The sequence below is a fragment of the Herpailurus yagouaroundi genome, unplaced genomic scaffold, assembly GCF_014898765.1.
Source record: "Herpailurus yagouaroundi ecotype Mexico unplaced genomic scaffold, PumYag 139, whole genome shotgun sequence".
In the NCBI taxonomy this organism is placed as follows: domain Eukaryota; kingdom Metazoa; phylum Chordata; class Mammalia; order Carnivora; family Felidae; genus Herpailurus; species Herpailurus yagouaroundi.
Genome location: NW_024412394.1, coordinates 74,713,876 through 74,739,475, shown reverse-complemented (window position 1 = coordinate 74,739,475; position 25,600 = coordinate 74,713,876). Strand labels below are relative to the sequence as shown.

The window sequence follows — 25,600 nt, the reverse complement described above, 5'->3', positions numbered from 1 at the left end:
AAAAAAAAAAAAAAAAGAAGAGAGGTTGAGAAATGTAGAGCAGGGATAAAGGACTGCCAGTGTCCCGGCATGACTGAAGCACAGATTGTGAGAAGAGACACTAGGGTCATAAGTGGAGGCAAAAAGAGACTGGTGCAGCCCAGGGCTGCCATGGAGGCTGTGCTTTGGAACCTGTAATAGACTCCACAGGCAGTAGGTCACAACGAAGAGGGCTGATTAAAGCACAAGAGGCTGGACACAAGTTTGGGATGTGTCAGATAGAAACGATAAAGGCCTGAACTAGGGTTATTTTAGGGAAATGGCAAGGGAAAGACAATATATGAATGTAACCTTGAGGAAGGAATATTGAATTTTTTCCATGTGGTGCCAATAAAAACTTCAACTGGCTTTTTTTCATGTTGAAATCATTGCAAGCAGTATAGGCTCAACTATATATTCATACTGGCTGTCATGGAGGAGAGGAGTGATCTGTGACCTTGAACTAGAGTATTGTTAACAATTGCTAACAGATGGGGGTTCACCTGAGAAACAAGCCCATTGTCATGACTGACATTACAGTGTGACATTGGGCCAATGACTAAACTAGCTAGTACTGATTAAATTAGCATTATTACTACTTAAGACAGCAGCTACTATTTATTAAGTTGTTATATACCAGCCAGATTACATATCTTATCTCAAATCCTATATGGTCAGTGTTATTCCCATTTTACAAATGAGAAAGTTACTTAATGAATTTAACAATGTAAACAAGTTCACACAACTAGTAAGTACCAGAACTAGGTTTCAAATCTTGGTCTGTATGACCTGACACCCTGAGATCTTTCCAATAAAGATCCGATATTGCTTCTGCTTAGTAAAAATAGTCTTATTTATGTTTATTTCAGTAGAAAGTATGTAAACCTAGTTCTTTTACTCCTTATTTGAATTCTTGTAACCATAACTAAAAATACCTTTGAGACATCACATATGTGTGTGTACATATGTATATGTATATGTTTTGTACAAACTGTTAAAGCACCTGTAACTTTTCTTTCATTTCTTACAGTTTCATGGTCCTTTACTCACCTTGGTTGACCTTGTAGATCTGTGTGTGGATATTTCAAAAGGTTGTGTCTACTTGGAACAGATGCACTTCATTCACAGGTACAGTGATATTCTAGATACAAGGTTCCTACGGACATCGGCACAACAATTACCTGCAGTTTGGGTAAAACATGTAGGATAATTAAACATTTTCATTACTTCAAAATAGCAAACGTTTCCGTAAAAAGTCTCCCTTCTCTAAAGACCGACTTGGGTTACTTGTCTGATCTCTGGAACTTTATTCTTAGCATTATTAAATATAGCTTCTGCCATAGGGATCTGGCAGCTCGGAATTGCCTTGTCTCTGTGAAAGACTATACCAGTCCATCACGGGTAGTGAAGATTGGGGACTTTGGACTTGCAAGGGACATCTATAAAAATGATTATTATAGAAAGAGAGGGGAAGGCCTACTCCCCGTTCGGTGGATGGCTCCAGAAAGTTTGATGGATGGAATCTTCACTACTCAGTCTGACGTATGGTGAGTTTAACAGGACACGGAGAAATTTGGGCAGAACCACCCAATGTCAGGGCCAGAAGGGAATTTAAAAGGTCATCTAACCTGGTGAGACTATTCCTGGTTCTCAACATTTTCCCTTCTCACCCTAATTAGTTTTGATCCGTTGTCTTACACGTATATGTGAAATATATACATTTACTTCAAGTATTTTATCACAGTCCCAAAGCATAGAGGCTATGACTAATACAAATTGGTACATATGAATTGATGTCCAAGTATATGTCCAAATGCCTACTCTTTTGGCATTTATGATCGTTAATTTATAGGTAGATTTTAAATCATGCATCTCAAAAACATTATGACATTGAGGAGGTTTGGACATCTCTCTGGTATTAGAATAGGATCCCTCATTTTTGCTTTTTGATCCCAAATCTTGATTAGAGCTACTCAAAATGTAAAGATTTGTTTAATGACTTTCAAGCTGAACTGGCCATAGACAAAATTGGTGATGAGATAAAATTGGTCCCCAGTGTGGCCAGTTCACATTCATGCCTTTCCCCTCCACGTTTACCAGCATTCAAAGTCAGGGAGAAAGGGGTGAACTGCTTTCTTGCTTATCCCCATGTGAGTCTGCATATTGATGCTATGCAAACCTTTAGTGGAGGTCTGTGGTGCAGTTTCAGCTGGGGAGAAGGAAAAAATGTGTGTGTGTGTGTGTGTGTGTGTGCACGTGTGTGTCCCCACTAAGCCTTCCTATCACCTATCACCTTTGAAGTATTGCTAGTAGGCAGTTGCTTTTTCTACTTTTTCTTGAGGTCAACTTGCTTTTAAGTCTCCCATTTGCCTTTTATGGGGCCAATAATGCCAATCACAAAGTAGACCCGGATAGCCCCAGGAATAGTTACATTGGAGAAACTACTGTAAACATGATGCTTGTAGTAAGTAGAATTAAAGTCAACTCTTTAACATCCTTAGGTCTTTTGGAATTCTGATTTGGGAGATTTTAACTCTTGGTCATCAGCCTTATCCAGCTCATTCCAACCTTGATGTTTTCAACTATGTGCAAACAGGAGGGAGACTGCAGCCACCGAGAAATTGTCCTGATGATTTGTAAGTTACTTATGCTAATATTAACACCTAAAAACAACAACAAAACCACATGTGCCTATGCAATCTTATGCCTCATTGGCATGGTATTTTAAAATAAAAACTGGAATTTGGATATTTGTGTTGTCTACATCAAATGTAAGTTGATTGTAACATTTAATTTACTAAATACATGATGTCTCTTTTATATATATCCATGATATTTCATTTCAGAAACAAAATTTAGAAGCATAGAATATATTTATACTTTTGAGAGATGAATCCTAATAAATAAATAAAAGGCTTGTGTGTGTATGTATATACACACACATACTCATTTGTCTTTGGAAGATCTAATTTGGCTAATATCTTTATTTGCATATTAAGAGATTCCATCAAAGAGGAATATATTGTTTAAAAGTTGGATTGCCTTTGTTGGTGCAGCTGATATTGGGATATAGTACTACTAAAAGTTATACAGGTTGCGATCTATTTATGAACTTAGCTCAAAGTGACTAAGTATTAGTGACTCTATCAAACTGATCCTGGCTCCTCTTGAAGTCTAATAATTCATGATTCTCAGGAGAGTAGGTGATTTTGATCTAATTACAAAAGAAAAATAAGCTCAGTTATTTTGCTGAGTAGTAATCTACCTTCTTGTGAAGAACGTCAGCAGAAATAAACAAGTTTTGAAACTTTTTCCAAGACATGTTTGGAAAGGAACAAGTACTGAACAAGTATAAACTCTTCTGTTATGTGCACAGTACCATGCCATGCATTGTCTGGAATACATGGGTGTCTAACTAATGGCCCCAGGGCTTCAGCGTCTCAGAATGTATTTTGAAGGAGAAGAAACACACATGGAACAGTTGGATAACAAGCCAACACGTAATAAAGTGCTAAACTGTGTGGTACAGAGAAGTGCAAAAGGAATTAGCAGTATGCGGATACACACCGTGGTTGTATTGCCTTGACTATGCTGTGTTATTTTAGAGGATTATTCAGACTGGAGCCAAAAGATGATTAAGAACCTTGGTTGGATGTTCTACTGGTGAATGGTTTTGTATTATTTAAATCTTCCAGTCGGAATAAGAAGATTTGAGTCACTGCTTCTTTCTGATTTAGCTTTTACTGGGACATTTACAGGGAGATCAGACGTACACATACCTGACCAAGTTTGGCGACAGTGCTTAAAAATGATTTGTGATCCTTTTGGGGGAGACAGAAAAAATTCTCAAAATTAGAAGTAAGAAATTATACAAAAATGGAAAGCCTTTGACCTAGGGCTTGAGGAAATCCCCAGCATACCTAAGCATGAAATACATTTTTATTAAGTAGCAAACTGACCACTGCTGTGCAGCTCTTACATATCTGCCAAACGCTCAGAAATTTTCCCCAGAATTTCAATTGCATAAAATTTGCATTATCCCATTAGAATTTTATCTGGCCTCTTTCCCCCCTAGAGGGTACCTCATCACAATGACGCAATTTTATTGGATAGACAGTTTAGGATTCAATCACAGAATTCTACATTTTGATTGACGCAAATCATACCTACCTTTATTATGGGGAGGATGGAGGTGGATGATTACATGGTGGTTGTGGAGCAGAAAAACGTAGGTATGTTGGACTTTGCCCAAATGGATCCCAAAACGCAACTAGAAGGAGGAGGAAGAGATCCTAGAAAATTGCTTAGAAGAACATTCCTGTTTATAGGCAGAAACATATACTCTACACAACACTGATATTATATGTTTATAAAGCATATATTTATATAGCTTATATAAATATATAACTTAATATTCTACATAACTTTATCTTGACTAATTCATTGGTTGAACACATTATTGCTGTAACTTTATAAAAATATAGTTTCCTTAAAGCCAAAATTTTCCATTGTTGGTTTTGAAGTTCATTTGAACATCTGTGATTAAAAAGTCAACAATGCTCCCAGCCACCCCCCGAGTGTTACATGCTCTCAGAGCCCTGGGAAGGGTTAAGGATCTGTTGCCAACCAGGAAAACAAGCTGTGCTAGGAAATGGATCTCTCAGCCATGCCATTCAATCTGGCCGTGGCCTTAAGTTGTCATGATAAAGATTAACTACTCTCCTTAGAGTACAGAGGGAACTGATTTTTATTTGAAGCAGTTCTCTGAGATCACAGGCCCAGCTTAGAGGGTTGAAAGTCTTCACTGAGCCATGCTGCACCTTCCATTCACTGCCTAAATGCTCAGCACCTGGATGCACTCTGGGTCAGGTGAGTCCCTACAGGGCCACGTTGTGCTCAGCTATTAATGGAATGCAGGAGTTCAGAGCATTCCTGCCCTTCTTTCCGTAGCCTGGGATGTATGGTGGAAAGCCCAGTCCTCAGTACTCTCTTCAACTTTCAGTTTGCACAACAGCCACACCACTCTTGAGAAGAAACGGGATCAAAGGGCAACCTACTTCAAGTGCGAGCTCTTTGGGGTTCTGTGATGGATGTATCAGAGGGGCAACTGGAATTACTGGAGGGTCTCTCATATGTAGGAGGCAACAATGGGAGAACATGAAGGTTCACCATCTTATTTTTACCTCTTAAAAGATATGTACATTTAGATGCTAGCTGGGTCTCTCTGGGATTGGGCATAGTGAGTAAGAGAATACTTACAAATCTGTATTTTATGTGCTTTGTTTCAATTCCTATGGAATTCATCCCCTTAATACTGAAAGAAGATATGAAATTTTCATCTGTTGAATTTTGGTTGCTTTATGAATTCAAGGACTTTAATACTCACAGAGACCAATAATGCACATGGCTAATGAGTCTCATGCTATTTTAAAAACCCATGAGGCGAGGAAGAGTAAAGGGTTGGCATAGTGAATGGAGGAATTTGAACTTGAACATTTAGCCAAGTGAGATATTTCAAGTATGAGTGAGTATTTTACCTAGCTAGAAAAACCAGGGTAGGGAAATTTTTACAAAGTGAATGACCTGTAAATTTATTTTAAGTAACATTCTCGAAGATTTGTAACTAAAACTTAGTACAGGTATCGAATACATGATATTGAATTGTGACAAGTGCATATTTGTGAGGGAAGACCAGATGCCAAACGTATAGTTGTTGTTATTAATTTATCTGAAAGATATTAGAGATCCAGTTTTTAAAAAAGTTTTTATTTGTTTATTTTGAGAGTGAGTGAGTGTAAGCAGGGGAGGGGCAGAGAGAGAAGGAGAGAGAGAGAGAATCCCAAGCAGGCTCTGCACTGACAGTGCAGAGCCTGATGTGAGGCTCAAACCCATAAACCTCGAGATCATGACCTGAGCTGAACTCAAGAGTGGGATGCTCAACCAACTGAGCCACCCTGGCACCCCAAGTATTCCATTTTTTAGAAGCTGTTAAATTCATAAAAGCCTTTTCATTCCATTGCCAGCTTAATGCTGTTTCAGAGCACAGGTTGTACGCTTTACTTTTAAATAGCTGTTGCTTTATAAAGCTCCTCTTTTCTTAATCTAGAGCAATTCCATGTTCATTCCTGGATGGTGGGAGAGGAAGATTTGATATACTATCAGGTCATATATTTTTGCCATCAGAAAGTTTAGAATAATGATTGGGTTCAATGTAAATGAAAGCATCCATAGAAGAAAGACAAGAGGAAAGTCTGTTTAAATACTTTACATGGATTAAACAAGAGGCTGAAGTTTTGGAGGGTAGTGTGAGTGGATGAGAAACAGACTAGCTAGGTCTGGCAACCGAAGGGATGGCTTTCTTCCTTCCACTCTCCCTCCTTCTCCCTTTCCTTGTTCTGTCTCACTTTTTAAAAAAGTTTATTTATTTATTTTGAGAGAGAGAGAGAGAGGGAGAGAGAAGGCAAGGGGCAGAGAGAGAGAGGGAGAGAGAATCCCAAGCAGAATCTGGTGTGGGGCTTGAACTCGGCAACCGTGAGATCATGATCTGAGCTGAAACCAAGAGTCAGACGCTTAATTAACTAAGTTACCAAGGCGCCCCATTTCTTGTTTTGTCTTTTCTCTCCTAAATAATCTTCATTAAGTACCTTGAGTCCTTTGTAGAAATGAGACACCTTATAAATAAATAAGTAAAAAAACTCCATAATTAAAATATGGCAAGTCTTGAAAGATTCTACTTACATTTTGGCAATAACTTTGAATCACAACTTTATTTTCAGAAGGGATATGATTCCTGTGGTGAATTAGACTTTCTCCTCTCAAGATTCTACTTTAAATATTGGTTTAAATTTCATGATTCCATATAAGTTGTCCTATTTTATGTCAGAGTCCAATCATCCTTCATTCAAATCTTTGTATCATCCCTATTTTTAAATGAGAGGTTATAAAGAAATATGTAAAAGGTAGGTTCTCGGCTGTGATTCTCATTTTTTTTTTTAATTTTTTTTTCAACGTTTATTTATTTTTGGGACAGAGAGAGACAGAGCATGAACGGGGGAGGGGCAGAGAGAGAGGGAGACACAGAATCGGAAACAGGCTCCAGGCTCTGAGCCATCAGCCCAGAGCCTGACGCGGGGCTCGAACTCACGGACCGCGAGATCGTGACCTGGCTGAAGTCGGACGCTCAACCGACTGCGCCACCCAGGCGCCCCTCTCATTTTTAAGAAATAGAGTCAAGTTTCACATTCTGTATCCAGAATGTAAATTCCTTGTAATATATGTGAAGTTGTCAGATGAATACTGGAAAATCGACCAATATTCGATTTCCCCATAATACTCTGATTTTGAGTACTAACTCTGACCTGAAGTGCTTGTCAAGAAATGAGACAGAAGTGGACTTTGCACCATAGTATAAGGGAATGGAGATTCCATTATAATTTCCAACATAGACACTAGCTACTTTGAGTACAGTACCTGTAATGATTTCTTGGTCATTGTCATCTAGTGATTGGAGATATCCTTACTCTACTACCATTGCCATTACCTTAGTCCATACCTTCATGATCTCTCACTTTGTCTTCTTTAATAACTTCTTTGCTTCTAACTTTCCCCTCTACAATTCACTCTCCACATATATCAGCTGGAGTAACTTCTTTAAGAATTTAAGATCATGCCTTCTTAAAAACCTTCAACAGCTTCCCATTGTAGTGCCATAAAATCCAACTCCTAGTCTGGCCTGTGAGACCTGCATGATTTCTCCTTCCTCTTCCGATCTCCTCTCTTAACACTCTCCCCCTCCAATGACTGCTCTTCGGCCAAGCTGGCTTTCTTTCAGATTCTAAAATGAGCCACGTTCTTTCCTAATTTAGGAATTTACACATGTTTTTCCCTCTTCTAATGTGTTCCCTGACTCCCATCCCCACCCTATTCCCGTGACTAGCATCTTATTTTCCTACGAAGTTCTTTGGCTTAAATGTCACCTTTTCAGAGTGTCCTTCTGACAGCAACTTACTAAAAATGTTCCATCTCAATTAGATCTCACATTTGTTTTCTTTAGTACTTTTTTTAGAACTTGTAATTTGTAATTGTATAGTAATCTGTTGATATAGTAGTACTAATATTTTTAAATACTTTCCATCTTACATTTCTTTACCAGTTTTTCTCTCCCTGTCCCCAATATGCCTTCTAGCTCCAGAGAGTAAGAAAAAAAAAAAAAAAAAAAAAAAAAAAAAAAAAAAAAAAAAAAAAAAAGCAGGTACTTGACCTTTTTAGTAAATCAGTAGACTTGAAAGCCAGGTTTGGAGGAAGGCGTGGTTATCTAGAATCCTTTAGCTTCTTGTTAGTATGCTAAATGCCAGGTTTGAATGACTAGAACCTATAATTCTATATAAGGATAATCTAATTAAAAAGAGGGAGTAGTAGAAGCCCATTTCTTCGAAGCCCTAAGGAAGTGTAGGAAGAAGAGACCTTGATAGATAGAGGTTGGAGGGTGAAGATGTTGGATATCTAGGTCCTGAAAAACCTTCTGTGTAAGCTTCAGTTAGACTAAAGGTGGAAAACTGCCCACCTCTCCCAATTTGGGAGGATGGCAAGTTGATCATTGAGCTGGGGACTCCCCACCCAGCCTCATCCCATTGACATGGAGACCCAGCATCATGAGTAAGGTAGAAGGGCATGTCCAGACAGAGAAGGTCAAGTTGCACTTCCCATCTTCCTTTGTTTCCCATTCAGCGTGGACATTTTGTTGAAAGCTAGACATTAGGGCAAGGAGCATCCTTTAGTCACACAACAGAAACAGGTAGGGATTCCCTGGGCCTTGTCAGCATATACAGGGCATGAGGCAGTCTCAGAGATGGTTATGGTTAGAGAGAGGAAAGGGAAGACCAGTTCACGGGGCGGGGGTGGGGGGGTGGGGGAGTGGGAGGGTGGGGTGGGGGGAGGGGGGAGCTGAAGGATACAAAGGTAAAGAAATCGGAGACTGCAGATAGCAGCTGATGCCTGCAGAATGGGCCAGACCAGTCACTCCTTACTGAATTCCTGATCATTCTATTCTGAGACCAGCAATGATCTGGAGGGCACAGTGCAGTCCAAAGAATTTTTCACTGTGCCATCATAAGTCACGTAAGACTTTCACCCAACATATATCCTGCCACCATCTTTTAGAAGAGGACAGAGGGAGTAGGAATAGACTAAAATTAGAGGTTGATTTATTATCCAGAAAAGACTGAGCATTACCTAAAAAGATTGTTTAAAATATTGAATTGCACCAGGTTTTAAATACCATTGTATTTAACGAGGTTAACTTTTTTCCTTCTAGGTGAGGGCTCTAAGAAAGACCTAATTAGTAGCAGACAATATAAAAAAACTACATTTTTTTTCCAGCTCCTATGAGTTGTAGTGAGATAAATTTTTGTCACCTTCTTACATTTACTATATGTATTTCTATGAGGACAACCACATCCCTAGCTCTTTATATACTCCCAGTATATAATAAGTTTCCAAGTCTTTGCTGAATGAATGAACACAGTTAAGAGTGTTACACAGATATTTCTTAGACAACTGTTAAGGAAAAAATAATGTTTAATAAACCAGCTACTAATGTCTGAGGAAACTGAGTCTCTTACTTAACTTGACAGTATAATGAGGAGTTAAAAGCATTCGAACTGAATGTGGTTTCTACCTCTAGAGAGGGTTCTGCCGCTAGAGATCTATGTGGTTTAGAGTAATCTTAGATTTTGTTCTAGATATCAATGTATGAATGTAAAGTCTTCATATTCTTCAGTAATTTCTATAGCTGTTAGTGCCCTTACGTGTTAAGCAGTCATTTTCCAACAATCTATTTTATTTATTTATTTGGGTTAATGACTGTTCAAAGTAATGGCTTTTTGAAAGAAAGGTGTTATCTAACAAAGGTAGTAATATTGGAAGACACTATTAAGTGGAAACCAAAGATTTTGTTCTGGCTTATTTATACTAATTATGGAAAACTGGCAATAACTGAAATTTGTTGCCTTCTGAAATGACCTTACCTGGGTTATCAGTACTGGTTGCCTAATGATCTCCAATCACCACTTATTTTTGTGCCTTTACCTGTGTATCCAGGTGGAATCTGTTGACCCAATGCTGGGCTCAAGAACCTGACCAAAGACCTACTTTCCACAGAATACAAGATCAGCTTCAGTTATTCAAAAATGTTTCCTTAAATAGTATTTCTCAACGCAGAGAAGAAACAGACCCCAGTGGAGTCATAAATGAGGGCTTTGAATGTAAGTTTGATTCTTTTTCAGAATTTTCTGGTTTTCTCTCTAGTCTGAACTGAACAGGTTAAAATGGGGGTATATATATACATAGAAGACATTTTATGGTGAGGAAGAAGAAGAATATACTGGTACTATGTATTCATTGTACAGTCTTTGGAAATTATTATGATTTCTTTATTAAAAAATTTTTTTAGAGCGTGGCAATGCACACACACACATGCATGTGCGGGGGAAGGGCAGAGGGAGTGAGAGAGAAAAAGAGAGAGAGAGAGAACCTTAAGTAGGCTCCATGGTCAGCACAGAGCCAGAGTCAGGGCTCAATCCCATGACCCTGCAACCAAGACCTGAGCCAAAATAAAGAATCAGATACTCAACTGGCTGAGACACCTGCATGGCCCTGGAAATTATTTTGAATTGGGCACTAAATTAAAAAAAATAGTAAAGAATAGTGACATGGCCCCTGGACTTTACAATCTCAGATAGTAAGGAGGAGAATGAACATGTTAGGCTATATTCTCATGAGATCTATTTTCCTTCCCCTCCACCCCTCATACCCGTTTCACCCTCAAGTACAGAGCTGAGTTAATTATAGACTGTTAGTTGATGGTACATCATGATCATTGGTGTATGCAGGGCTTCACTCCTGTTTGTTTGTTTAGTCCTTTTATCTCCCTCTTCTCCTGTTCTAGTTTCTCCCTCCTCTTGCCAGGCAACCATTCTAGTGTCTTTAATGTGCATCTTTTCATTTGTATGTTTTGCTACAAAACGCGTACTGTTTTGTACACACAGATACTATTGTGTTTGTAAAGCTTCTCTTCTTTTTCGTTGAACACTATGTTTTTAAGACCCATCCGTGTTGCTGTGCGTATGTCAAATCGTTGGCTTAGGAATTTTGCCAACAATAGGATTATTGTAGTGGCTCACGCCTTGTGAAGGTCTAGTCTGATACCACAATTTTAGGAACTTTGTAAATAAGGCAATGATCCTTTGGAACCATTCAACTGGGATAGACAGACTAACCTTTTTTAGTTCAGTGAAAAGCACAAAATGGAATTAAAATGCAGCAGTCACTTAATTCATTTTCAAAATCAGATTTATCATACCTTTGTGTACGTGGCTGCAGAAAACTGAATTGTCAAATGATCCTATCCAGCTGCTCTAGAACTCCTTCCAGCTATTAAATGTTCGCAGGGCCCTTTGTGAATGCAGACATTTTTGCTTAAAAATAAAGCTGGCAAGATGGACCATGAGTCAGAAATCTCTCAGCAATCAGGCCTCTTAGTGTTTGTGGTAACTGATTACAAGAGTCTGAAGACCGACGTGGAGTCGGGCGTGAGACCTCTGTGGAGTGATGCACTTGACTAATAAATAGCAGGGAAGAATAAGCAGCACAGGGTGAACATCTACTTGTCTTGCGTGCTGTATTTCTGAATACGTATTTGGGGTAAATTAGGATCCATGACATGCATGGAAATAAAACTGGTGGTTTGGCTTCTTTAACATGAATAGCCAAGCAACAGACTGGAAAGGGCTGTGCTTGTCTTGAGCGGGCGTCGTAACCCTTGTCAGCTGAGCCTTCTTCATGGTCTCACATGGGTTGCACCTGTCTTCTCACCTCCAGTGACCAAGCCCTGAGGGGTTACGACTGCTGCAGCGGCCCCAGCCTTTTGGGGGTTTCTGTACAGACACGTGCCTGGGTGACGATCACACAGGATAAGGAAAAACAGATTGTAACCCATTCTAGACACTATCAAGTCCTTCTCATTTTCTAAGTGTTTACTTAACGTATTTTTCTAAATGCAATTCGGTAAGAATTTTGAAAAATTATTTCAACAGATACTTACTGACTTGTTGCAAGGCATAGTGTTAAGCACCTACATTTAATGTATTCCAGTGGGTTTGCTTTAAGGAAAAAAAAAAAGGAGGCAAGAATATTTCTTTCCCTTGAGAAACTTTAGAGTCAGTTTCTTTAACTTTGTATATAAAGTTTAATAGGAGTGCTGCTTTCATTGGCTCTCCTTGTCATAGGATGATGTCTCTATCCCTAGTGTTTTGCTGACGCCATTTGAACCTGCTCTTGCCTGGCCTCGTTCTTACTTTTGGTACCCTCACAACTAGATGACTGCTCTTACTTCTGCAAGCAGCACTTAACTGATAAGACTCAGATTTGAATTTGTTTGTGAATATCCTTTTAGTAGACTTCCCAAAATTAAGCACAACTATTATCTTTTTAAGGGCTTAAAAAATAGTTTCTATGTTATTTTACGTCAATCGTCAAAATGACTCCTGAGTCCTTTCCAGTTTTCCTTTGAACTTCTCCAGCAATTGCTCATAGTAACTCCTCTTGCTATATTATTTTATAACTGTGTCTACATTTTAAAGATCTTTGTTATGAAAGTGATTTTTGTTTATTGTTGAAAAGCATATAACATGATCTAAACAGACTAAAAAGCAAAGTCTCCTACTTCCTCCCTATTCTTACTCTCTGATGCTAGCCATAGTTAGCAATTTGGTTATATGCTTTTAGGTATTTTATAGGCACATACAACCATTGACAGAAATGTTCATTTATATATATTTATATATGTATTGGCTGGATTTAGAGATAAAATTTATGTAATCTAGAGAAATGAATGGGATATAGATTCTCTGGTCAGTTTTTATACTTTTTTTTTCTTATAAGTGAGATGATGTGTAAGGATTCAGGGAGCGGATGACTTTATGCTATATCTTTTTCAGAAAGCCAGGAGGCATTCTCTATTGCCATTGAGAGGGAATCCATGTTCTGTGGGCCTCCAGAGGAGGGATGCCAAATCCATACTGTGTGTCAGAGAGTCAGTAAAAGCCACTGGGAAGAGGTTATTACCAAGCTGAGTTTTGCAGGGAGGTCAGAAAAATAATATTTCAGGGTGGAAGGAACAATATGTAGAAAGGCAGGGGATAACAGTGAATGGGGGTGTTCACAAAACTGCATGTAGTTTATCACATGGGGTGGGGGGGAATGGCAAGTGATGAAATTGGAGGGATAGTGGTTGTACATAAATAACCAGGTAAAAAATTGGAAATTAATGGAAGCTGAATTAATGAATGATAATAGGTGTAGAGAGGAGGAAGTGAAGGCCAGAGGTAGATGTTATAATACTTGGCATCTAATTGAGTGACAGAGAGAGGAGACAATGGTGAGTCCCAGTGATTTGTGAAAGTACGTAAAGAGTAGTGCTGTTTCCAAAGATGGGGGGCATAGCAGGAAGAATAGCTTTGCACGTGTTTGGCTGGAGTTGGTTGTGGGATAAGTGAAGAAGCCTCGTATTCAGCTGAAAGGTCTGTCCTGTAAATATAGGTAGTTGAAGTCAAGGGTATAGATGAGGTCATTCAACGAGGGTGTATAAAATAAGAAGAGAGGTGAACGGTGGATGGGACCTAGGAACAGCCAATGACTATATTAGCGACGGACAAAGAAAGATGGTGGAAGCCAGAAGGGGACAGGAAGGTCATAAGCGAGTATTGTCAAATCCAAAGGAGAGAGGCTCATGAAGGAGGGAGTGGTCAAATGCTGCAGAAGTAAAGAGTTCCAGAGGGCTGTAAGGATTTTACAGTTGACTTGTATTTTAAATCTCACTCTTTACTTATGGAATCCTTTCCTTCTAACGTGTGCGACAGTCTATAAAAATCATAGAGGCTGCCATGATGGGTTTAGGAGGGCCCGAGATCTGAGCTTTACCTTAGCCTCTACCAGAAGTCTCTATGAACACTTAAGACCTTTTTACTATGTTGCATTACGTAGCTCATCCGTGAGGCCGAGATAAGTAACAATGCTCACATTAAATACGTAGAACAAAACTTCTTTGGGGAATGGCTTTTAATTGTCATAGTAGCTAATCTTATTTTAGTACTTTTTATGTGTCATTCACTGTGCTATGTGGGTTAACTCGTTAAATCCTCACAATAGCCCTATGACATGGATATTATTATATCGCCATTTTATAGATGAGAAGACTGAGGTTTAGCAACCTGCCAACGGTCATACTGCTGAGGTGGGGCTGGTATATGGCTTCTGTTCCAGAACCTTTGCTCTCAGCCTTCACAGAGACATGGCTGTGGTGAGGAACATACCCACACACTTTCCCCAATTTGTTATTAATAGTGTGCTGGGCAGCTAGGTGTAGTGAAAGAACTTATGACTTGTGGCTTGCTAGAAAAGATACACCAGTTTATCCTGGTTATTTAGATGCCACATGGTTGGCAGAGTGAATTAAAATTTTAAATAATGTTCAAAAAACAGAAGCAGACAAACATGCACAATAACGAAGCAGGAAGAGCTTAACAGGGAATATAACCAAACTTGGATAATTTAGCCAGAAACAAGCAATTCTGTGCCAGGACAGAAATTCAATTTTAGTAGAAGAGAAATTCTTGTTCCGTTATTTACAATGAATGTAAATCCAGAAGATAAGGAATGGAAAGGGATATGGGAATCACTAAAGTTTTTGGTTGTGGAGATACGACTGAGCAAAAGGGGCAGAGAGAAGAAATACTCTGCCAGGGAGAGTTTGCATATTTGCAAAGGATAGAAATCACAAAACAGTGCCTTTAAGGGAAGCCTAAACTTAATTACCTTTTTAATAAGAGAGAATGTGTTTAATAATAGTTTACTGCCCTGCAGACTGCTGGGCATATTTAGCAAAGCAGGAAGATGTCGTCTTGTCTTGACTGTTATTACTGGAGATACATAAGAAGATAAGAAAGTCATTGGAAAGACTTTTTTTGGGAAAAAAAGGGGGGGTAGGCTTACAAGGAGCAATAATACCATGCCTATCCTATGGTCCTACTGACCTAATGGGGTAGAGAGGGGATAGGGAGAGAAGATTAGTAACGTATCTGGGCATCTAGTAAAAATATCCCAGTGACTTCATCCAAACATTTTTGTAAACATCACCTCATCAGTCCCAGAGAGTTCTACAGGAAACAAATCTAAATGCTCCTCTGCTGTTCTAAACATAGCCAGTCAGCCGGCATATGTCTCGTCTGTAAATACCCTGTCTTGCTTGGAAGTCTTTATTTTAATATTTCCCTCTTAAAGAAAGACTTGCTGAGCACATGCTATCTTTGCTCAGGATCTCTGCTTTAAGGTCTGAACTGCGGGCTTTCTATTTCGTTTTCAACAAAAATAAACAAACAAAACACCCTCCTCCCCACCATCTTTCATAAGTTCTTTATGCAATAAGATGTACTAATTGCTGAAAGCTTGCCAGGGTCAAGTTACTAAATATTGCTCTAAGTACTATAAACCAGTGGAGTAGTTAGCTAATGATTTTTCTTTGACACACGGTGCCAGAATTTGTAAGAAGAGTTTATTTGCCTTGTATAAAAATTGTTTTTGAAATAACAAGAGGCAAAAAAAAAATTTAACTCATGTATTGGTAGAAAGTTTCCCAGTATGCTATTTAATGAATTAAACTTAAGAAAATGAAACGTCTGATAACATGAGCAGTTAGACCTATATTGTAGTTTTAGTTTTGAAGTTTTCTAAACTTTCCTTTAGCTTAATTTATTTTTTATTTTATTTTTTTTGTTTACTTATTTTTGGAAGAGAAAGAGAGACAGAGTACCAGCAGGGGAGGAGCAGAGAGAGAGGGAGACACAGAATCCGAAGCAGGCTCCAGGCTCTGAGCTGTCAGCACAGAGCCCGACATGGGGCTTGAACCCACGAACCATGAGGTCATGACCTGAGCTGAAGTCAGACGCTTAACCGACTGAGCCACCCAGGTGCCCCTAGTCTAATTTCTTTAAGCCCTTCAGGAACATCCTACTTTCCTCAATCTGGGTCACTGGACTATTTAGAGTTAAATCTGTTATTTCTTCCTATCACTTTTTGATATTTTTGATTGCTATTATCATATGTAGGAAATTATTCTTATGAGTTTCTCAGTGGCTCTTAGTACATATTGACCATAATCATAACAGCAGGATGCTTCCATAGATATTCAGCACTTAGGCATTAACGAACCTTGGCATCTGATAAAGTTATTTCTATGGGAGAGAGATTTTATAACACTACGTGACTATCCATGTGGTTTGCAATATGCTATGATGATGTTTGAAGGATGAAGAGGAACATGAAATGATGGCAAGGAGTCTGTGAGCCTGTAGCTCAGCCATTGTGTCCTTCAGCCCAGTGGGAAGTTCTGCAAAAGAAACATGCACCTAGTAAGAGCAGGGACAGAGTTCACAAGCTCTTACAATAAAATAAGCTTCGTAGGTCAGGTTTGAAACTTGATAAATATGCAGATCCGTTAAATTCCGTTGGCAAAAAGTAGGTATAATGGTGCCTCCCTTAGTCCTTTGAAGTTGTTTCTTGTCCTCATATTTCCACTTAAATTCATTCCAAATAAACCCAGCCTGGGTGTACATCAGGGCTAAATGCAGGTGTCACCTTCCTTAGCGACACACGTTTGGATGCTCTCTTGCTGGAAGGATGATAAGGACAAAGGAAGGAGCATCATCTGTGGCCTGAAATGTTTCTGATTTGTAAAATACGATATGCTCTGAAAGAACAGTAATATTTCTTTTTAAAAAATTTTTAATGGTTATTTTTGAGAGAGAGAGAACGAGTCAGGGGATGGGTCAGAGAGAGAGGGAGACACAGAATCAGAAGCAGGCTGCAGGCTCTGAGCTGTCAGCACAGAGCCCCTACGTGGGGCTTGAACTCATGGACCATGAAATCATGACCTGAGCTGAAGTCAGATGCTTAACCAACTGAGACACCCAGGCATCCCCAAGAACAGTAATATTTCTGATCATAAATTTTTCTTTTAGGTACTGACACTCAGAAGTTGAAAAGCAGTGATCAAAAACCATCCCCATAATACACATTTATATATTTATGTTTAGATTGTGTATTTGTCCCTTTTGATTACCTAGAATCTTGTGAAATGTTTCAGAAGCTCTGCTGTTAGGTTTCAGCAAGAATTCTTGTACTTTTCTCTGTAAAAAGGTCAGTCTTTAAGTAAAGAAGACAAAATAATATGAGCATAATTGTGAAGAAGGCCGATTACCCTCTGGCTGCCCATTTTTCTGCTGCCGCCCTGACCCCACACACGCATGTCCAGAGTCTGTCTTTCAAGGACTCCTACAGGGCACACTGCCCACCCACCTGATTCCTCCTCACAGAGAACAGCAGCTCTGCCCTCCCACAGGGGAGGGTGAATATGGGGACACAATCTGGATTCAAATTACAGCTGTGTGACCTTGGGCAAATTATTTAGCCCCTCTGTGCCTCAGTTTCCTTAACTGTTAAACGGGGATAATACTAGCATTTATTTAATAGAAGAATGAGTAAATATATGTATATAGTTTATTTTATTTATTTATTTATTTATTTATTTATTTTATTAACATTTTTTTTAATGTTTATTTATTTTTGAGACAGAGAGAGACAGAGCATGAACGGGGGAGGGGCAGAGAGAGAGGGAGACACAGAATCCGAAGCAGGCTCCAGGCTCTGAGCCATCAGCCCAGAGCCCGATGCGGGGCTCGAACTCGCGGACCGTGAGATCGTGACCCGAGCTGAAGTCGGATGCTTAACCGACTGAGCCACCCAGGCGCCCCTATATGTATATAGTTTAGAACAGTGCCTGGCATGTAGTACGTGCTCTATGTTAACAACAACAATAATAATCACTATTATCTTTCATGTTATTTTCCTTTTCCCTCAACTCTGTCATCAAAACTTGCCAGGCCTACCCATTCCCTGTCAGCCCTATGAGGTCATAAGCATGCTGGTGTATCTATTTGCTAATTAGTATTAACGCACCTTATCCCAGGGAGATAGTTGAGGGGGACCAGCCACACCAGTCCATACTTGGTGTTCTCCTTTCCTTGAATGTTCTCCCTCAGATATCCACGTGTCCAATTCTCTCACTTAATTCAGGTTTCTACTTGAATTTTACCTTGCTAGAGAGGACTTCGCTGACATTTCATCTAAAATAGCAGCCCCCTCCACCCCCACCATTATTTTCTCGTTCCGTTTTTCTGCCAAATTTTCCTTCATAGTGCTCATCACCCCCTGACATAGGCTTAGCTGTCTGTTAGTTTATTGTCTGTCTCCTCCCATCAGAATGTAAACCCCAAAGAGGGACAACTTTGTTTTGTCCATTCTTGCCTCATCGATACCTAGAACACAGCCTGGCACGTGGTAGGCATCCGATAAATATTATCTTAATAAATGACTAAATTACTTAATCTTCAATTTAAAGGGGGGTATTTTAGCCAGCGGGATGGAAACGTAAGCACTTCAGACAAAAAAGCCAACATAAGGGCACTTAATTCCTATCACCAAGGCGGTGACCTGTTCAGTTTGGTAGAGTTATCATCTCTGAGCTCTCACCACCTTTTACATATTCCTTTATTACATACAGCACACCTTGTCGTCTATAGTAATGTTTCTGCTCCTCTACAAGACTATGATAGCTTCAAGGACAAGGAGCATGTCTTGCTTATTTTTGTATTCTCTTGGTGGCCCTCATAAATGCTTGCTGAGCCCATGCGTAAGGTTGGCATTGTTACAATTCCTGTACAGTCTGTATATTACAGATACAGAAGTCAAATAGATACTAGCGTAACTTTTACATTTTTTTTTCACAGATGAAGATGGCAGTGTGATCTGTTTGAATTCAGGTGACGTTACGTCAGTTGCTTTAATGGAAACCAAGAACCAAGAAGGGTTAAACTATATGGTACTTGCTACAGAGTGTAGCCAAGGTGAAGGAAATTCTGAGGGTCCTCTAGGCTCCAAGGAATCTGAATCTTGTGGTCTGAGGAAAGAAGAGATGGAACCACATGCAGACAAAGATATCTGCCAAGAAAAACAAGTGGCTTACTGCCCTCCTGGCAAGCCCGAAGGTCTGAACTATGCCTGTCTCACTCACAGTGGATATAGAGATGGGTCTGATTAATAGCTCTGTTTGGGAAATGCAGGGCTGAGATAAACACTCCCATTAAGTAGTCACTGAAAGAAAACCCTGGTAGAACGATAGATGTTGTGGTAGTCCATGACTCCAAATTAACACTGAAAAGTTCCTGAATTCCTGAATTCTTGATTCCAAGAGCCGTTTGATTTCAACTGTGGCAATCCCCATAACAACTGCCTAACCTTCAGTAGAATTCTGACGTGAACCCCTAAACATCGGAAAGCTTAGGAAGACTCAAGACTCTGGAAGGAAACTGCTCCCCTTCTCCCCTGAGGTCCCTTAGTCCGTTGCTCACCCTTCAGTCTGGGCTGCACCAGAAGCATCTTGGTTAGATGGGGAGAGACCAAATAGCTACGTTTAGGGACCTGAAGGAGGGCGATGAAGAGTGTGCTCAGGGGGCCGACTGAACTACAGATTATCCCCAAAGGATGTATATATATATATATACATGAGGAAATGACTAAATAACTCTACATCTACAGAAGGAACCAGCATCTAGGACATGAGAAATCATTTGGAAAGCTATCACTATAAAATAATTGTCTTTATGACTACTCTAAAATACTTTGTATTTTGGAGGCTTGGAACAGTAGCTTCTATTGAGCATAGGACCATGAAGATCACTCTAAATCCTAAGGTTTAGCATTCCACGGACTTTGGGTTGTATAAAAATAGCTCTGTGACTGTGTGCTGCTATGGAAATTCGCTAATATCGAGAATCGTTTTTATTTGCCACGTGTGTCTTACACATAAAATACTTATGATTACATTTAGTATCGAGTATCCTTAAATATAAATGACTATATGATGTTAATTGAAGCTCTATGATTTTTAAAAATACATGAAATAATACATATCGAAATGAGAGCTATTAAAAACATTTCTTCAGAGAAACACTCTGATTTAAAGCCAATCTTTTTTTTTTTTTTTTTTTGCAGTTACCCACTTAAATCTGAATGCCTCAAGTACTCTAGCAGCAACATTAATGAAAGCATTCTGTTTGTTATTCCACTGCAGTATACAGGATGCTTGCTAGATATAGAAAACACTTTGATTATAAAATTTGCTAAAAGCCACTCCTGGAAGAGGATCACCTATGCATCTCCACTTTGGATCATTTAGTTCATTTTGTAACTTGCTTACGGCCTGAGAAGCTGCAGGGATAATTGGCTGTGTGGTGAGGAACACAGGGAAGTCAATATGTGAGCTCTGTGGCGAACAGCCCCCAAATAAAGGTCCAGGATCTGTGGCCCCTGCTACATCTGTTATTCCACTGAACGGGGCAGGATATTTTCTGTCTAATCTTCTGATGTTCTACTGGACATTTATCATTCTTTTTGATAGCTTGGCATATGACGCCCCTTCCCTTGTTGGAGGGCTCCTCCACCTTTATCTCCTGGGTGGGAGCTATGTTCCATTTGCTTCCCCAAGATCTCTTGCAGCAAGAAGGCAGGCATGTGACCCCCACCACTCAGACATCCCCACCACAAGCTTCTAAAATTGAGAGGTAAGGAAGCAAAGAAACAGGGACCACAGTGGTGGTTGGTGGCAACTGCAGCTGGTCTGATTCCTGGCATCCGGTGTCCAGGGCCAGGAGAGTCTGCAGAGCAAATCTGGAGCCTGGTGCTTCTAGCAGTCAGGGTAGCCAGATTAGACTGGTTCTGCTGTTTTGAGCCAGTGCTCCTGGCTCTAGTCTGGCTCTCAAGCCCTCTCTGGTGATTCTGCGAGTTACCCTCAGATCCTTTTAAGAAATGTTTTTCTTTTAAATCAACCAGAGTCTGTTTCTGTTGCTTGCAGCCGGGACTTTTGCTCCACCAGTGGTATGGACCTTTATTTTGGAAGACACAAAGAAGTCAGAAGTGTATAGAAGAATTGGATTTTCAGTCCATGTGCATCACAATTTGGACAACAGAGAAATTTATAGAATGTCTGAGGGGATATTTTTTGAGAGAGAGACAGAGAGCAAGCAGGGGAGGGGCAGAGAGAGAGAATCCCAAGAAGGCCCTACACTGTCAGCATGGAGCCCAATGCGGGGCTCAAACTCACAAACTGTGAGATCACGACCTGAGCCAAAATCACGAGGCAGATGCTTAACTGACTGAGCCATCCAGGAAGCCCATCTTACCTTCATTTTAAATTGTTCAAGGAAAAGAAATAATTCATAAGGAAGAGTGAGTTGCAAATGAAAAATATTGTTCGCAAACAACAACAAAACACAACAGAGAAAAACAGACTCATAATTATAGAGAACAAACCAGTGGCTGCCAGAGGGGAGGGGGGCAGAGGGATCAGTGAAATAGATGAAAGGGATTGACAGGTACAAAAAAGAAAAGAAATAAATGTTGTTAATGATTTAACATTGCCACCTGGACAAAGATTTACCTAGATAAAATGAATATGTTGATATAATTCTGATGAAAATGCTTTACTTGAAACGCTCTTAAGACAAGAGCCTGTTCCTGGGCCCAGATGTGCTGTCTGTTGTTTACCCATACTGGTTTTGCCTGGCCTATTGGAACTCCTTACCTATTTTCTTCTTGTCTAAATCCCAGTTGTCAAGTAGGATCAGCTCATATGCCAAGTTTTTGGAAGGGCTTGTCCCTAACTCCTTCTCTTCTCCCTTCTCAGAATTACTGTTGTCCTTCTCATCTTCACATCTCATTTAGCAGTAACCGCATTTATTTCCATCCAGTTTCTATGTATCTTACGAACTGGAATAAATTGCAAGCTCTCTGAAGTCAAGGTGATGTCTTTTAACCCTTTGTATCTTCTCTAAGCCAAAATAGGTGTTCATGTTTAATGGATTAATTGGTTGATTTTCTCATCACCCTTTTACAACACATTTCATGACAAGTCTTTACTTGTAGCTTTTAGAAAGGATGCCAGAAAATTGGTCTAATGCCATGGGGGACTCAAGAGGATTCTTTTGATCTTGAGTCATCTCCTAAGACCTAGATAGAGTATAGAAGGTAGGAGACTGCTTTGTGGTTCAGATCAGACTTAGGCAAGTCCTGAAATTCTGGAAGCCCTTGAAATGATGGTGAACATATGCTAAAGGAGGCAAAAATTTATTTTACCACTATCAGTTTCTTCCCTGTCTCAAATGGCCTGTTATTCTCATAATGGCCTTTATGAGTGTGGAATAAATGTTAAGGTGCTCTTGACTTCTGTTTGACCTTCTTTCCTTGGTAAAATGAAAAGCCCATCTAATTTTGCTTTTTACAGTTGATCAGGGCTACAGTACGCCTGAACCAGATGACCTATCCCAATCCTTCCAGGCTTCTTCACAATCAGCAGAAGAATCAAGGGGCCAAAATATACCACCCAAACTCTACTGTAAATATTTTAGGGTATTTCCTTTCAACTTGTTTTGTTTCCTTCCCCCATGTGAGCTTATGTTCTTGGCTGAAGTAGTTCTATCTCTTCTGTTTTTGCTTTTGTTTTTCATTTAACATTACTGTGTATGCTTTCCCCTTACAATTTTTTTTTTTTTTGTAAATGTTTCTAATGGCTCCATAAAATCTCTTAGGATGGATATGTTGTGGTTTATTGCTCCCTTGTAGATCTGCTCATTCATTCATTCACTCATTCAATATTTTTTTGTTTATTTATTTATTTGAGAGAGACAGAGATAGCACAAGTGGGGAAGGGAGAGACAGAGAGATAGGGAGAGAGAATCCCAAGCAGGCTCTGTGCTGCCAGTGCAGAGTCTGACGCAGGGCTCTCACGAAACTTTGAGATCATGACCTGAACCAAAACCAAGAGTTGATACTTAATCTACTGAGCTATCCAGGCGTCCCACATTCAATATTTTTGGAGTGCTTACATATAGCAAGCATTGTTATAGGCACTATACTAGAGTAATAAACGAAGCAAAGTCTCTGTCTTGATGGAGATTATGTTCTAGCATTCTAGCTGGGGGAGAAGACATAATGAGTAAATCGAAACATATATGACAATACACTAAAAGTGTCTTACACCATGGTCAAGTGGAACTTATTCCAGAGATCCAAGGATGTTTCAATATCCACAAAGCAGTCAATGTGACACACAACATTGACAGAATGGAGGATAAAAATCATATAATCATCTCAATAGATGCAGAAAAAACATTTGACAAAATTTGACATCCATTTATGATGAAAACTCACAACAAAGTGAGTATGGAGGAAATGTACCTGAACATAATAAAGACTATTTATAGCCAGCCCACAGCTGGCTCATACTCAATGGTGAAAAGCTAAAAGCTTTTCCTCTAAGATCATAAACAAGACAAGGATGTCCACTCTCACCACTTTTGTTCAACCTAGTATCGGACGTCCTAGCCAGAACAATTAGGCAAGTAGAGGAAATAAAAGGCACCCAAATTGGGAACAAACAAATAAAACTGTCACTGTTTGCAGATGAGATGATATATATAGACAACACTAAGTACTCTATCAAAATACTGCTAGAACTAATAAATTCAGTAATGTTTCAGGATACAAAAATCAATACACAAAATCTGTTGTGTTTTTTACACTAATAACAAACTATCGGAAAGAGAAATTCATGCAATTTGCAATTGCATCAAAAAGAATAAGATACCTAAGTATAAATTTAGCCAAGGAGGTGAAAGACCTGTATATTTAAAACAACAAGACATTAGTGAAACAAACTGAAGAAGACATAAATAAATGGAAAGATATTCTGTGCTTAGGGATTTGAAGAATTTATATTATTAAAAATATCCATATTACCCAGAGCAATATATAGACTCAATGCAATCCCTATCAAAATTCCAGTGGTATTTTTTACAGCACAAACAATGCTAAAATTTGTGTGAAGCCACAGAACCCCAAATACCCAAGGAAATTTTAAAAAAGAAAAAATCTGGAAGCATCATGCTTCTTACTTTCAAACTATATTACAAAGCTATAGTAATTAAAACAATATGATATTGGCACAAAACCGGGCACATAGATCAATGGAACAGAACAGAGAGACACACATACATGGTTGATTAATTGATGACTAAGAAGACAAGAACATACAATGGAGAAAGGACAGTCACTTCAATAAAGGTGCTAGGAAAAAATTGGACAGCCACATGCAAAAGACTGGAACTGGACCACTACTTACACAATGGATTAGAAAATGGATTAGAGACTTGAATATAAGACCTGAAACCATAAAACTAGAAGAAAACATAGGCAGTAAGCTCCTTGACATAGATCTTGTTGATGATTTTTTGAATCTGACACCAAAAGCAAAAGCAACAAAAACAAAAATAAACAAATGGAACTACATGAAAGTATAAAACTCCTGGACAAAAAAGGAACCCATCAACAAAATGAAAAGACAACCTATTGAATGGGAGAAGATTATTGCAAATTGTATATCTGATTAGGGGCTAATATCCAAAATATACAAAGAACTCATACAACTCAATAGCTCAAAGACAATCTGGGTAGAAGAATTTGCAATGACATGGATGGAGCTAGAGGGTATAACTCTAGGCAAAATAATTTAGAGAAAGACAAATACCATATGATTTCACTCATATGTGGAATTTAAGAAACAAAACAAATGAGCAAAGGGCAAAAAGAAAAAGAGAGAGACAAATCAAGAAACGGACTCTTAATTGTAGAGAACAAACTCATGGTTAACAGAGGAGAGGGGGTGGGGGAATGGGTGAAATAGGTGATGGGGATTAAGGAGGGCACTTGTCATGATGAGCACTGGGTGCTGTATGGAATTGTTGAATCACTATATCGTACACCTAAAACTAATATAGCACTGGATATCAATCAACTGGAATTAAAATAAAAACTGAAAAAATGGGCAGAAGATCTGAATAGACATTTTTCCAAAGAAGACATATACAGATGGCCAACAGGTACATGGAAAGATGGGAAATCATTAACCCTCAGGGAAATGAAAATCAAAACCACACTAAGATATCATTTCTGTTAGAATGGCTATTATCAAAAAGACAAGAACAAGTGTTGGCAAAGATAGGGAAGAAATGTAACCCTTATGCATTGTTGATGGGGATGTAAATTGGTACAACCCCTACGGGAAAGGGCATGGAGGTTCCTCAAAAAATTAAAAAGATAGCTACCATTTGATCCAGCAATTCTCTTCTGGGAAAACACTAACTGGAAAAGATGTATGCATGCCTTGTTCAATACAGCATTACTTACAATAGCCAAGCTATGGAAAGAACCTAAATGTCCATTGCCATTTATGATAACATAGATTGACCTTGAGGGCATTGCTAAGTGAAACAAACCAGACAGAGAAAGACAAATATTGTACGATCTTTCTTTTTTTTTTTTTTAATTTTTTGATCTTTATTTTTGAGAGAGAAGGAGA

The 25,600-nt window shown here is 39.1% G+C and overlaps 1 protein-coding gene and 1 long non-coding RNA gene across 5 annotated transcripts in view; one reads left to right on the top strand and one right to left on the bottom strand.

Moving 5' to 3' along the window:
* The window catches only part of ROS1 (ROS proto-oncogene 1, receptor tyrosine kinase), a 124,346-nt gene extending 102,742 nt beyond the window's left edge, over positions 1-21,604 (top strand). For 2 of the 4 annotated variants that reach the window (XM_040474472.1, XM_040474473.1), the window contains exons 40-44: positions 1,049-1,146; positions 1,350-1,565; positions 2,520-2,654; positions 10,117-10,280; positions 18,918-21,604. In XM_040474472.1, the coding sequence (XP_040330406.1) occupies positions 1,049-1,146; positions 1,350-1,565; positions 2,520-2,654; positions 10,117-10,280; positions 18,918-19,228 (924 nt within the window). In that variant the 3' untranslated portion in view covers positions 19,229-21,604. The remainder of the gene's footprint in view (positions 1-1,048; positions 1,147-1,349; positions 1,566-2,519; positions 2,655-10,116; positions 10,281-18,917) is intronic. The other 2 variants (XM_040474475.1, XM_040474474.1) reach the window with 1 other exon arrangement.
* Positions 1,100-25,600, bottom strand: part of LOC121029967 (uncharacterized) — a 34,220-nt gene continuing 9,719 nt past the window's right edge. The window contains exons 2-3 of the long non-coding RNA XR_005790006.1: positions 4,189-4,288; positions 1,100-1,199 (exon numbers count right to left, since the gene is read on the bottom strand). This is a non-coding gene — a long non-coding RNA (uncharacterized LOC121029967). The remainder of the gene's footprint in view (positions 1,200-4,188; positions 4,289-25,600) is intronic.